The sequence below is a fragment of the Calidris pugnax genome, unplaced genomic scaffold, assembly GCF_001431845.1.
Source record: "Calidris pugnax isolate Ruff unplaced genomic scaffold, ASM143184v1 scaffold82, whole genome shotgun sequence".
Lineage (NCBI taxonomy): Eukaryota > Metazoa > Chordata > Aves > Charadriiformes > Scolopacidae > Calidris > Calidris pugnax.
The window spans coordinates 674,390-688,222 of record NW_015090833.1 but is presented as its reverse complement, the minus strand read 5'-3'; the positions used below and the strand labels follow the sequence as shown (position 1 = coordinate 688,222).

At 43.2% G+C, this 13,833-nt stretch overlaps 1 protein-coding gene across 1 annotated transcript; it reads right to left on the bottom strand.

The window, feature by feature from the left end:
* Positions 1-3,456: 3,456 nt before the first annotated feature.
* TNFRSF4 (tumor necrosis factor receptor superfamily member 4) lies at positions 3,457-11,924 on the bottom strand. Its single transcript, XM_014941466.1, has 7 exons — positions 11,272-11,924; positions 8,512-8,634; positions 8,100-8,201; positions 7,468-7,534; positions 6,707-6,936; positions 6,286-6,402; positions 3,457-5,465 (listed from the first exon to the last, which is right to left on the bottom strand). Exons 1-7 carry the CDS (start codon positions 11,411-11,413, stop codon positions 5,395-5,397), a joined length of 852 nt encoding a protein of 283 aa, XP_014796952.1. The 5' UTR covers positions 11,414-11,924; the 3' UTR covers positions 3,457-5,394.
* Between the last annotated feature and the right edge of the window lie 1,909 nt (positions 11,925-13,833).

Here is a 13,833-nt window from a genome sequence, read left to right as displayed (position 1 = left end):
CAGTACCGCATCTAAACTTCCCTTAAACTCAGACAGGGATGGTGAGTCAACCCCCTCCCTGGGCAGCCTGTTCCAATGCCCGACCACTCTTTCAGTGAAAAATTCCTTCCTAATGTTCAATCTAAACCTCCCCTGTTGGAGCTTGAAGCCGTTCCCTCTCGTTCTATTGTTAATTACCTGTGAGAAGAGACCAGCACCAACCTCTCTACAGTGTCCTTTCAAGTAGTTGTAGAGAGTGATGAGGTCTCCCCTCAGCCTCCTCTTCCTCATACTAAACAGCCCCAGCTCCTTCAGCCGCTCTTCATATGATTTGTCTTCTAGGCCCTTCACTAGTTTTGTTGCCCTCCTCTGCACTCGCTCCAGCACAATAATTTATCTGCAGCCCGAAAGCAGAAGACAGAATGTTTGTGTTCCTTCCATCTCTGCTGACCTTTAGGCCAGCCTTGATGTTTTTGCAGTGACAAGGACCTGCTTGCAGTGACAAGGACCTGCTCCCCTGGGGGTTTCCAGATCCAGCGGTATTTGCAGGGCCCGTCTATCGCCTGCCCCCTGCTGGCACAGGGGGGGAATGACCGCCCTGCAGCCCTGCCCCAGCCACGGCAGGGGGCACAGGAGCCAGGCAACACGCAAAGACACGCGTGATCCATCTAGTGCCACACGTGGGCTCCCCGGGCGAGTTAAAGCCTCACCCTGAAACACTAGGGCTTTGGGAAGACCCCTGGGATCCTTCCCTTGAGCACACACTCACAGAAGCTCTGCCTTAGCCAACAGCCTGAGTCCTGTAGCCACCTCTGGGGGTTGTCCACACAGCCTGGCCACCAAGAGTGGCAACTCCTCACGGACAATCCCGGCGGCGCAGACGCAGATGGCACCAGAACTGACATTTCATAGAGGGAAGCCAAACCAGACAGAGGCAAAAACCCCGAGTCCCTGATGTTACTTCCTTCCCAGCTCGGGGCCTTGCCGCGCAGCAGATGTGACCTTTCTGAAGTCTCTCATGGCAAACCTGAGTCACTTTGATGCACTTCTAAGTCACAGGAGAATGTGAAGAGAAAAGACAGGAGATAAAGGATCTGGGGCAGCTGCGGTATCAGAAACCTGTCATTTCTTTCAGGGGAAAACCAAAAAAGACAAAGGAGGAAGTGAACATAAAAAGCAGAAACCTACGGATCTGTGGGTTGGGTGCTTTTTTTTTTTTTATTGTAACATCTACTGAAACACGAAATACGTCTGTTAACTGCCAAATCTGCAGGCTGAAAGGAGCGTTCAAGAACTGCAAAATCCACCTCATTTATATAATTTTGTTCCAACGTGTCTCTCAAATACCATCTGTTCTTGTCCTAATCCTTCTCCAAAACTGAATGCAGCAAAGCAATTAGCAAAACCAACCTCCATTTTAAACAAATAGCCTTATTAAAACTCCAGGCAGCCACACACGAGAGCCTCACATGTAAGAGAGGAAAAATACTGCAAATGGAAATCTCAAAGACAAGACAGGTTGGGTTTTTTGGTTTTCCTCCTATTTTTTGTAGCTATCTGACCTGACCTCTGCCTGTAGCTAATCACTAACAATATAAGGGACTGGCCACATGGTCTCTAACTCCTGACTAATGCAGTTGAAAAGTTGTTAAATGATTCATTTTCACCCAGAAATTAGTCAGTTTTACGCATGGTTCTTAAAACAACCAATAGGTCAAATTTTAGTGACAACATCCAAGCAGTTTTGCACGTGCACAACCAACTTCCTGAATCAGGGCTCCATGGCAACCGAGATGCATTTAATGTAAAAATCATATAGGTTTACCAAGTACTCTAATTGCCAGTAGAGTTCCCACTAAACCCAGAGTTAGCACTGGTTTGCAGAAAAAGAGCTGAAACCTCAGCTTACTGCACTACACTGGAAAAAATTTCCAGTCCAGCCCTATCTTTATCAGCTTAGATGAAGCCGCACAACTTTGGGTCTCTCTCAAGTGCCCAAAAACGGGGAAATCTGAATGTCTGAAAAACAGGAACTTACTTTGTGACACACGCTTGTACCTCTGAGAAGGGAAAGTTTCATTTCTGGCAGGTAGGAAGGCAAGCGTGGGCAGAAGGCAGCACCAATCTGTTCAAGATTTTCTGCCTATTTTTAACTACTTTCTGCCGTTTTAGGGAGGATTGGAAAAAAAAAAAAAAACCCAAACAAGTTTTTCACAGAAGAGTGACAAGACTGAAGATGACAATTAAAAAAAAATTGTTATTCCTTTATTTAGAGTGAAATATCTACATTAGTTTATTTAAACCGGCAGTCTACCAACACACAAACCCTCAAAAAAAAAAATAAAATCAAGTCATAAATGTCTCCAATCCTATCAAATGTTATTATGGTTTAACTCTTCTGGTAGGATTATACGTCCTGGCACGGAGACTGGATACAGTCCTACAGCAGCACAGCCAGCACAGACCAGCTCATAGGCAGGGATTTTCACAAAAAACAGCATTTCCAGCCTGGAAGGGCTCGGAATTACAGCCCTCCAGCCACACACCACACCCGATTGTGTGTCTTCAGTCTTCCAAAGAGCAAATACAACTTGTTCTCAGCTTCCCTGCTGGGCACTTCCAAGGCCAGTATCGGTTCCTTCTCCCAGCAGAGGGAAGCCATGCCCCCAGTTTGTGGGAAATCTCCTGCTGGGGAGGCTGCAGGAAGGCATGAGAACATGGTGAGTGTGCTCAGGCACCTTCCTGTGTGACAAGTAAGATTCGTGGAAAGAGCCCATGAGCCCACACCACAGAGGAGCTCGGCCGCCACAGCGGCATTTCTGCTGAGCCAACAGCTCATCCGCTCCCGAGGGCTGTGCTTTCACTGTGCAACCCCAACCCTGCCACAGCTCATAGTTATCTGCACCACGCTCAGCTGCATGGAAACACAGCACTTGCTTTAGTGCCTCTGCAGCACAGCCTACCACCTCGATAAGCATCGCTTCTGAGAATTTGTTGGGGGCTCCCTGGAATGCACTTCTCAGATTTATCACTTTGCCAGCCAGTTCCCCGCAAGATGACAGCATTTAGGCCACAGCACACTTCCAAAGACCTCCACATCTGAAGGGGCTGAGCCTCATCACCTTGACCATAGCCCAGCAACTCTCAGGTGAGAGCTGCTGCCCAGCCAGATTCACAGAGACAAACACCATCCACAGCCATCTCAAGCAGCAAGGCATGAAGTGAACTCAAAGCCAGCGACGCCACAGGATTGGCCATTTGGGGATCCTGCTCTCCGTGAGAATTACATGCACAAAAGAGCAACTTTTTGCTCATTTGTCCTCTGCAATCACACACATCATCCACACAGATCTAGCTGCTACCACCATTTATTTCAAAAAGTCACTAATCACACTTCGTATATAATACAAATATTTATATACATTGTATATGCACTTCAAAATAGGAAATCACTGCTAAGTACAACATATGTATAACATATAAGAAAACATATGTTTAAAAACATGTTTCTAGACACCAGTTGTATTCTTGAATACATTTCCTGTTGCATATTTGGGCATATGCTTTGGTATTGTGCTTATGAAATACCTATTGCTAATGAGTTATCTACTGAGGAGTTACATTTGAAGTGAAAAACACTTCCGAATTATGTAACCCCCAAGTTTTACTATTTCCTGAACTTTTACACTGAGGTATTTAAATGACATCAAAAGCTATTGACAGTAATACTTCAGGTTTCTCACAGACACTTCAGATTTGGGACTTGCCATCTAAAACTTGAACGCTTTCCAAAACTACAGACTGATGAACTTGTGGTAAAACGTTACAGAAGTAAAATTCATTTCACACAGTGCATGGGCAAAACCACCAGGCATTTTAACTGCACAGAAACCAAAATCAAAAACACTTCTTGAATGCAGATTCCACTGAGAGCACACACCAGGTGATCATCCCGACGAATGGTCAGAGCACATCTATCCACCGTTACGTGATCTTTGGATGCCTTTGCTAAAATGCAACCCCTGAAGGCCCAGAGAGTCAGCACTGTGTTAGGAGTTCAGCTCTTGCCTCTTATCAACAGAAAACATCTAAGAAGTTAAACCTTTCCAAACCATCACAAAATTGTCATTCAGCAGCAGAAAACCTCTGAATGTCTATGTACATGCTCCTAAACCTAAGACATAGACCTTGCCCAAAGCCAGAGCACTGCCTGGAACCAAACTTGCTTCTGGGTTTCTCCCTCTGTTCCAAGCAACCAAGTCCCACAAAAGTGGTTTAAGCTGAACAATTTGACTGTGGAGATGTCCAAGCTTCACCAAAGCAGCCTTGCTGATGATAGACACCAGGATGTCCACACAGTGTGTCAACTGCACAGGGCTTATAGAGAAAAGATTAGACAGACATGGCAAGTACTAAAGTTTACATTGCAGACGAGTGGCACTTTACCCCTATTTTGAAATACAGTTTCCACTAATAATGTTCTAATCAGAAATCACTGTTCCTTTTGCCTTCTGGCAATCCACATATTCTACTTTCCACACACATGATCTCCATGGAGATTTCCAAACACTTGGAGATCTGGAGCTACCTGGTGATCATGGGTAATTCCATTTTTGAGCCTGATAATGAGTAAAATGCTCAATATGTTCACATGACAATTTCTCAATGGATATGTTTGAAGAAATGCAGAAAAGTGAGAAGTGGCATTGAACAGCCATTTCTTAACAGCCACTAACCAGCCAGCAGCAGAATTCTGGTGCTGTTCTGGTACATGGCCAGTAGCAGAGTGACCAGCAGTGACCACTATCTCTGGAGGCCTGGCTCACACATGCCATTCAACTTGACCAAGAAGAAATAACTTGAAAAAAATGGAAGCACAAAGGGCACTGGTTCATCAAGGGAGATTCTCCACCTAAAGCGAGAAGAGTTCATTTGGGAACTAGACTGAAACACTGGGGACACCTGCACTGAGAAAAGAGAGACATGCTCTGCTTAGCAGCTCAGAATTGTAAGCCAAGACATAAACTCAGCCATAAAGCAAGTCTTTTGATTTCCCTGTTTTTCTGTCTGCTCAATGATCAGCTCTTACAGCTTCAGAGACACTTTCTTCAGCCCAAAGACAGGCCCATCACTATGAATTGGCTACAAATGCAAAAAGGACTATTAGGAACTCAGTCCTGGCGACAGGGATGCTGTGCACAGGATCTGCTGAAGAGAAAGAACCACATGATTCCAGCAAGAACATCTACTCCCACCAGCCCTAATGCCAAAGGGGCTGCCCAACGAGACCCAAAGCAACTGAAGTGCAATTAAACAGTTACACACATCCACATGCACAGCCACAGAATGCTCCCTCACATTACTTGTTACAATCAGTCGGCTCAGAAATGCAGGAAACAGTAACGTAACGTGGAGTCAGTTTTTGATAAGACTAGAATTGGAGTCAATTTGTTCTTCCTGGACAGGAAATCGACAGCTCCCTGCTCCTGAAAGACAAGAGAATAATAATAAAACATTTAAAAATACTGTACAGAGTAGAAAGGGCAGGAAAAGGGAAGACAGGGACTTTTCTAGTTTCAAAGATGACCATGGACCTGAATGACATTTGGGTCGGTGCTGGCCTTTCCAGCCAGTGCTAGGAAATACTAAGGGGACAGTGAAAATACACTTCCCCGTAGCTCTGTCAAGGGAACATGAGGCAGCTGTGACCTGATTCAAGAGCTGCCACTTAATTCTCACTACAGAGTTCAGCTCTTCTCAGTCAAACACTTCCTGTGTTTGCAGGTGACACTTCAAGACAGTTCACTTCTATTCGGGCAAAAAAGTTCACTGTCTTCTCTTTAAAAAACTGTTGATTCTGGATCCTCTCTGTACTGAATAGAATTCCCTGTACAAAATCATTACATCAATTTTGCAGGGCGTAAGGGAGGAAAAAGCTAGAAGGAGTTAAAGTTAGAGAAAGAGAGAGAATCCTTTCTGTACTGAATAGAATTCCCTGTACAAAATTATTACATCAATTTTGCAGGGCATAAGGGAGGAAAAAACTAGGAGGAGTTAGAGAAAGAGAGAGAATCCTGCATGGCAACAAGTAGGGGAATCTGTGCTCTGTAGGAATGCAAAACTTGAAACACTGTGACCTCCACTGCATCAGGACTAAATAGAGGATAAATCACTGGCATTAACTGCAGATGACACTGTGCTACTTAGTCAGGAACCCCTCGTAATGATTGAAACAATTATCACAGTTCAAATACAGGGCCCCAATTATTCTTTTCTGTACATTTTTACCCCTAAAAAGAAACTCACCTTGACGGGTTTTCCTCCTCTTGGTCTCTTTTTTGGCTGCTTGGATAATCAACAGGAGGATGGACATTCCACTCACCATGAGGAGTATCAGACAAATCAGGATAAGTGATAAAGACCCTGGAAGGAAAAATAGAATAATACACTAAAAAAGATGCACGGTTCTAGCTGGAGTTCCCATGGCTTTCCAGCTTCAAAAGAAGGAACCTACAACTCCAGAAGTACCCCTGAACCACAAAGTCTAGAAGCCCCAGCTGCCAGGCAAGAAGTCATCCTGTATGTGTCTTGCTGAAAGACTGTGTAAAATACAGATAAGGCTTCTGAGAATGAGTGTGATTTCATTCCCAATGAAATCAATTTCAGGTGAAAATTACTGACCAGCTCTAGTAAATAGAGACTAGACTTGGTTCTAGCCTCTCCTTACCCCAGTTGGTCTCTGTGGGGCTGTTTGTGTCTGTGCAAATGAAAGGGATCACGCTGGGTCTGGATGGTGAGAACGTTGCAGTCGACGTGTTGTTCTTGTGGTCAGTGGTGGAAAGACTGAGAGCAGGTGTTGCACCCTGAGAGGTGGCTGGCTGGGTGACATGGTGGCTGCAAACAGCATCAGCTGTTTTTGTCCCTGGTCGAAGGGTATTTTTCCCAAGAACGCTGCAACTACAGACGTAAAATAAATGAGTGCAGTGTTTCAAACAGTTGCACTATGACTCGATGTAATCTCCATGGAAAAAAAAATGAGTGAATATTACAATACTTTTTTTATCAATACAAACTCAGGCTTCACCTTTCCTAGGTTCCACAGCTATGTGAGGAACAACTAAGTGAATCAAAGTTATTACTGGAAAAAAACTGACATTCTGTTTTTCTCCACACCTGGGCACCTAACAGTCTTGAAGCACATCTGCATTTGGCAACCTTTTGCTACAGAAACAAAACATCCAGATCTTTAAAAAAACAAAAGGCTGAGAATACTGTTGTTGCTACAGGTGAAGAGAGAAAGGGTGGATGCTTACAAATCAGTACACACACTGATCAAGGCTACTGAGAGTCACGAGGAACACAGTTTCATTGCACCTACTGCAGGTTTACTCTACACACCGTGATTTAGGCATCAGAAGAGATAGAGATAAACCCAAAAATATAAGATAAACCCAACATGTTGCTTTGAACATGGTCAGTGATACATACTTGGTCCAAGGTTGGCAGTTTTCATTCCCTCCTGTGGAATAAAACCCTTCAGGACATGGTAAGCAGACTGGAAAAAAAGAAAGAGGGGGAATTTGAGTTCAGTTTGCAACATAACTGTATAACAGCTACACAGGAATTATACTAATAGCTTATACTAGTACAGCTTATAGAACATAACTGTATAACAGCTACACAGGAATTACACTAATAGCTTATACTAGTACAGCTTATACAGACCCAACAAAACTCACAGAGCCTCTAAAAACCATAGTCATTGAGTCAGAATAACACAACATGCTCAGAGGCTTGTTTTAAGTCTGCAATTGGCAAGGTTTGCTGTTTCCTCTACTGGCTAATTATGGATATTAACAAGGAGAGCATTAAGATTTCTGAACAGCTTGCACAACTGCCATTAACACTTGTGTGGAGACATCAGCATATTAACAAGGAGAGCATTAAGATTTCTGACAGCTCAGGTATCACACAGAAGAACAGCTTGACAGCTGCCATTAACGCTTGTGTGGAGACATCAGTGAGACAAACAACAACAGTTTTTACACAAGAAATAACAACCACTGTCTCACCTGAAGCGGAGGCAAGAGTTTGGAGAGTCTGACACACGCCCAACTTACCGCTTCGCAGGGGATGGCCAACGTCTGGCATGTAGCCTGCAGCACACATGCAAATTCTGTCAGAGGTCTTCTCACACTTCTTCACTTCCTTGCTCCCCTTCGCTGGCAACAAGAATCCAGGGCAAGCGAGAGACAAGAAAAAATATTAATTACTCAGTGCCTATCTGAAACAACTGCAGAGAGCAGAATTTATTAACAATTCTGAAGACACCAGTCTTCAGGCGGTGCAAGCCCACTTCCCTCTGAAGGCTCTACCATCAGAACCAACCAGGAGATACCAGCTACTGAAGTGATAACGACCAGTGTCCAGTGTTTGGACTTGGTCGTCAGCCTTCGAGGAGCACACAAAGGTATGAACACCGATCACCTCCCAAATTCCCATCAAGAAATGCCCCCAATAGAGCTGACTTACTAGTGTCACAGATGGTACAGCTCTTGCAGAAGCCGTGGTTGTGCTCACTATTAAAGTACTCATCTTGGCAGGGGGCACAGACTGTGTCTGTTGTTGCTGTGCAGCGGCTTCTCATTCTTTCACCTGAAACAAAGACCACATAGAAGTAGGAACTGATTGTTATCAGAACAAAATCCTCTTAATTGTCATGCATTAGAATGAAAGAGGGCCCAGAAAGCAACAGTTCCACTTACAACTCTGGCTGAAAACATTCAGAAGTACTCATCTTGGCAGGGGGCACAGACCGTGTCTGTTGTTGCTGTGCAGCGGCTTCTCATTCTTTCACCTGAAACAAAGACCACATAGAAGTAGGAACTGATTGTTATCAGAACAAAATCCTCTTAATTGTCATGCATTAGAATGAAAGAGGGCCCAGAAAGCAACAGTTCCACTTACAGCTCTGGCTGAAAACATTCAGATTTAGACATGGCAGAATCCCTAAAAGTTTTGACCCATAGCATCACTGTAAATTAAGCAGCTAAAATGGGCTACGAGGGGCCTGATGACTTGCTGAGCATTGAGGCAATGCACCAAACAATTCTCATAATGAATTCCAAATATGACTTCTCCAGACCACCTTTTCATAGGATTTAGACATCACAGTTTGCAGTCAGTAAGAGTCAGGAAAAAAGCAGGTTTTTAGCACAGCCATTATCTCTGGTGTAACACAATGGCTTTATGACAGATCCTGCTTTCCCTTATGAGATAGATCATGCAATTCAACCCGAAGTAATACCAAACAGGTACAAAAGATGGCAACAGACTTTTTTTTTTTTGCAGAAAATTCATGAGTGAAGCAGCCAAGAATAAATGTTCGCTGTACCTTCCTGTTGGCATCCTGAAAGCCCATCAGGCCTGAAAGAATGCAGTTAGATTTTGATCTGCATCCGTATCAGCGCCCAGCAACATCAAAGGTGGTACCAGCTCCGTTTCTCAAACAGTGAGACATGGCACAAGGTACAAGGTGGGCATTTGTTACCCTTCCATCACACGCTGCATTTGGAAATGAGCTCTGAATGCCTGCACCCACGTACTCCAGCCGATAAAATACATAGTGCTTCCAGAGAAGTTCAGATGGATGCACTGGGATGGCAAGGTCTGTGAGCAAAGCCACTCGCCCAAACTGAAACAGCAAGTTATCAGTGGGTTCTGGAAAAGGAGTCAGACACGTTCCTTTTATCTCCCAGCTTCCCTCCGCACAGCCCAGGCTGCAGGAACTAGAGAGGCAGCTTTAACAACCAGGGTTTTTACAGCTGAGCTTAAATCTCACAGACTTGTTTCTTTCATTTCAGTTCTCTATTTTCCCATTCTGTAGGGGAACAATGAGCACCAAGTCTCTTGCTCACTCTAATTTTCTCTGCATGTTATTAAGTGCTCTCCGTGGCAAAATACAGAAGATTTTTAGTGACCACAATATATGCAATACACTTCCACATTTTTACAGTCTAGACAATCAGGAAGAGATTAGGAAGAAATGTTTCCCCAACAGCAGCAGATTTGCTAACAATGCAAAAAACCTGCAAACAGTTGTTTCAGGATAAGGAAGAACAAAAAATTTTAGAGATGAAGGATGATCTTTATCTGCATACAAATATGCCTTTCTTTAAAGTTCAGAAACATTCAGATTTAAATAATTTTGAGAATAACGCAATAGACTGCCTCAAGTCTTACATGAAAGTTTGAATTTATTCCAATTAGCATGTTCAAAGATAATACTACTGCATCTGTTCATTCCACATCCATTTGGTGTGGATCACTTAAGAAAAGAGAAAGTAACTATTCTGAAAGATGCGCACAAAACCATACACAAGAGTTTAAGTTGCAACTGCATTTACAGACAGGATCTGCACTCCCTCTAGGCACATATAAGTACCCTTCTTTTAGTACAGTCAATATTGTATTGTACATTGTCATTATGTATTAAAAATACTCCCTTCTGACGAGGGGATTGCCCCTCGAACAGCAATATTACCTGTTAATTGTTGTTACTCTTCATCACTAAGTCATTTCTACATGAATGAAACCCCAGCTATTAAAGTATTTGAGGTTTGATAATTTGCATTTGCGCTTCTCAATATGGCATTGCCTTCAGAGAGATTCAGATTGTGAAAAAAAAAGACCATCACATGTGTGCAAAACTCAGAATTCAGACTCAATCAGTTCCTTCCTACAAGAAGAAAGGAGGAAACAAATACATTTCCTGTCAAGCTACACTTCGCTGATCTTTGTCTATTAATCAAGCAAATCCTTTTCCTTAATAAAACCACCAAGTCTTAAGTTGTACAAACCTTGCTACGGAAGAAAGCTCAACAAATCACCTTTAGAAAGAGAATTAATTACCTAAAGTTTTCCAGAAATACGCAAAATTTCTGAGCTTCTTTATGTGATAGCAGTGTTTATATTACTGTCCTTCACCTATCTTTTCTTAGCTAATATTCCCACAATGAAAATATACCAGACCAACATATTAAGAAAACTGAGCCACACAAAATAAACAATATGCAGCTCTTTCAAAGAGGATTCATAAATTTAGTATATCACAGAAATAATCTTTGTCAGTCTAGACTGATAGGAAAGTCTCTTCATCAAATGCTTTTTCTCCATTTTATGCTTCCATTTGAACGATAATTCCATCGACCTGTTTTCTACCACCTGTGGGTTATTAACTAATAGATATTACATCAAGCAAAGTATAACCAACATCCCATGAAAATTACTTACCAGGGGCACAGTCCTTGCAACATTTTTCACGGAAAAGATAGTGATGTTCTTTGCATTTCAATACCAAGGCATGGCTCACAGGGACTGCCAGCAGCAAGAACAAAGCAGTAGAAAAAGGCGAGTGAAAACCTACAGCTACCATAATGCAGCCCTGCTGCCCCAGCAAAACCTTGTCGGCGGCAAACTCTTGGAGAAGTGATTCTAAACTGCTGGTGATCAGAACATATGTCAGTTGCTGACACAGTCCCAGCACGTGCTCCACGCCCCCATCCTTTTTCCACACCCCACAAACCTACTTTTTTGGCAGTTTGCGACTGAAATATTCATAGGCAGAAAGGCAGCATGCTGGGGAGTGTTGTGAAGAGATTTCTATTCGTAGCCTTAAAACAGAGTGCCTCCAGGCAGGTACATACCTCTCTGCGTTGTATTACAGCACAGGCCTTGAGGGCCAGGAGAACTAGAAGAGATGATCCTTGTTACTGTAAAGAAAAGTATTAAAGCAACACAGAGGCAACCCCTGAAAACCTTTACGGACAAGAGCCATAGGTAAAATGAAACAGAGCCCAAACAGCCTTGCTTCTTAGAAGGAGAAGAACAGACAGATTCTCTCCCTTTGGTCCCATGGTAACAGCAGACCCGTGACTTTTATTGCTGCATAAAACCCAACCTTGTTAATACATTTCTCTTCGCAGGGAAAGTGCGGAATCAGAAATCACCAGTCATCTTGAGACTGCCCTCAGGAGCTCGCAAATGCTGCAGGCACGAAGCATCTGCAGTCTCCATTTCGACTCATAATACCAGATTCCCTCGCGCTGCCATTGAAGAAAAGTAAGATCATGACTCCAAAATAGAGACTTTGTGTTACCTCTACCATTTGCCCCCCTGGAAATAAAAGCTTCCAGCAGAGCTGGAAGCAAAGGAAAGCCAAGGATGCAACATTCACATACTAGCTGCTTTTGATGCCTATTTTGTTGTACAGAAGCACATTAACTCTGGAATCCAAACCCTCTGAAGGCTTCTCCCTCCAGCTGTCAGGAAGACAGAACAACAGGACAGCAAGGAGGCAGCTAAAGAGCACAATGGCATTGCAATGCTGCCCTCACCTAACACAGGCACGTGGAGCAGAGCAAGAAGTGGTCACACCAGGAATTAGTGGGGTTTAGCTTCCCAGGCTCAATATTAGAATTTTATTAATTTGATCTTACTGACTTAGGATGTAAATTTTAGGTCTTTTGGTTCGAAGGGACTTGAGCGTCTGTTATGCAAAGGCCCAAACAAACAAGACATCCTACAGCAATCAAAGCTGGTTTATTTGCATTAGTTAAAAACCATAGCCAGGCTTCCCAGCCAAGGCAGATCTACAGTCAATGAACATCTCAACAGAAGTACGTTGAGAATCCCAATCAGCCTGCAGTATTTGGGCAGACTGAACAGCAATACCTGGTGTAACTCAGCCAGAACTGCTGCTTCTCACTTCTTTCTGAGATTTCTGTTGTTTAGGAGCGAGAGGGGAGACAAAAGTGAGGCAAAACAGTAACTATTTTTCTACTTCTCCTATTTTCCAAGCATTTTGGAAAACAACCGCCACGGAAAAGAAGTTATACCTTAAAGCCAGTCTTGCCAAAAGGAAGCAAACCTGGCAGAGCGAGTCAATCACACCAGCTGAACTTCAACCACCTTCACACTCAGTACCTGCACACAGGAAACATCCACATCTCTTCCCTCTGCAGTATCACACTCGACGCCATTTAAGTAGCGTTCCACCTCCTGACTCAGTCGTTCCCTCAGAAATACTTAACCAGATTTCCCCCCCCCACCCCCCATTCTCTTTCACAAACAATAGAAGACTTTACATATTCAGTAAGACAATTATTATTCATTAAGAAACTGAAAATGCAAACTCCTGTGGTGTTCACAAAGTAAGATTAAAATTCTGATATATTCACGTAAACTGAATACTCCCCAAATATTGATAGTCTTGTTAAGGATACTTTAATACAAATTAAATGCTCTTTAAATAAAAGCAGTTAGCACACAAACCTCATATACCATCTTGAGAATTCAACTTTTGTGTATGGCATCCTTAAGATTTGCCAGGTTTCATACTGCCAGATTCCTCCACATGGCAATATTATACAAGGAAATAAAACAGGGAGAGAACACAGCGACTGTCCCACAGCATTTCACACCTTGCACACTCCTGGGCTGGATTTTCACCAACGCAGATTAACCTCTCCCAAATGCTGCTTGGCTTTGCCGTGGGGATCATGGGCTGTTCCCCCAAATCAGCCTGGATGCAGCTACTCTGGTTGTAGCAGGAGAGGGGAACTCCAGAGTGGTCAGTTGAGCCACACTATGGGTCAAAAATAAGACCCTGTTCTGCTTTTATGTAATATACATGTATCATTTTTGACTATAGATGCTTATCCTAGATATTCTACGGAAGTTTTTGAATTCTGGAAAGACAAAACATGTCCATGAGATAGTAGCACTCAGATACCAAGTCCTATTAACAGTAGGCAGATTGCTTGTGCATATTAAAACAATCCAAAAAACCAACCA

Excerpts from the sequence above, each read along its gene's own strand:
- TNFRSF4 (XM_014941466.1), bottom strand. The coding sequence starts at position 11,413 with ATGGTAGCTGTAGGTTTTCACTCGCCTTTTTCTACTGCTTTGTTCTTG. Across the intron at positions 8,202-8,511 it reads CTGTACCATCTGTGACACTA|CGAAGGGGAGCAAGGAAGTG; the intron begins GTAAGTCAGCTC and ends TCTTGTTGCCAG. Across the intron at positions 6,403-6,706 it reads CCCCACAGAGACCAACTGGG|GGTCTTTATCACTTATCCTG; the intron begins GTAAGGAGAGGC and ends TTTTCCTTCCAG.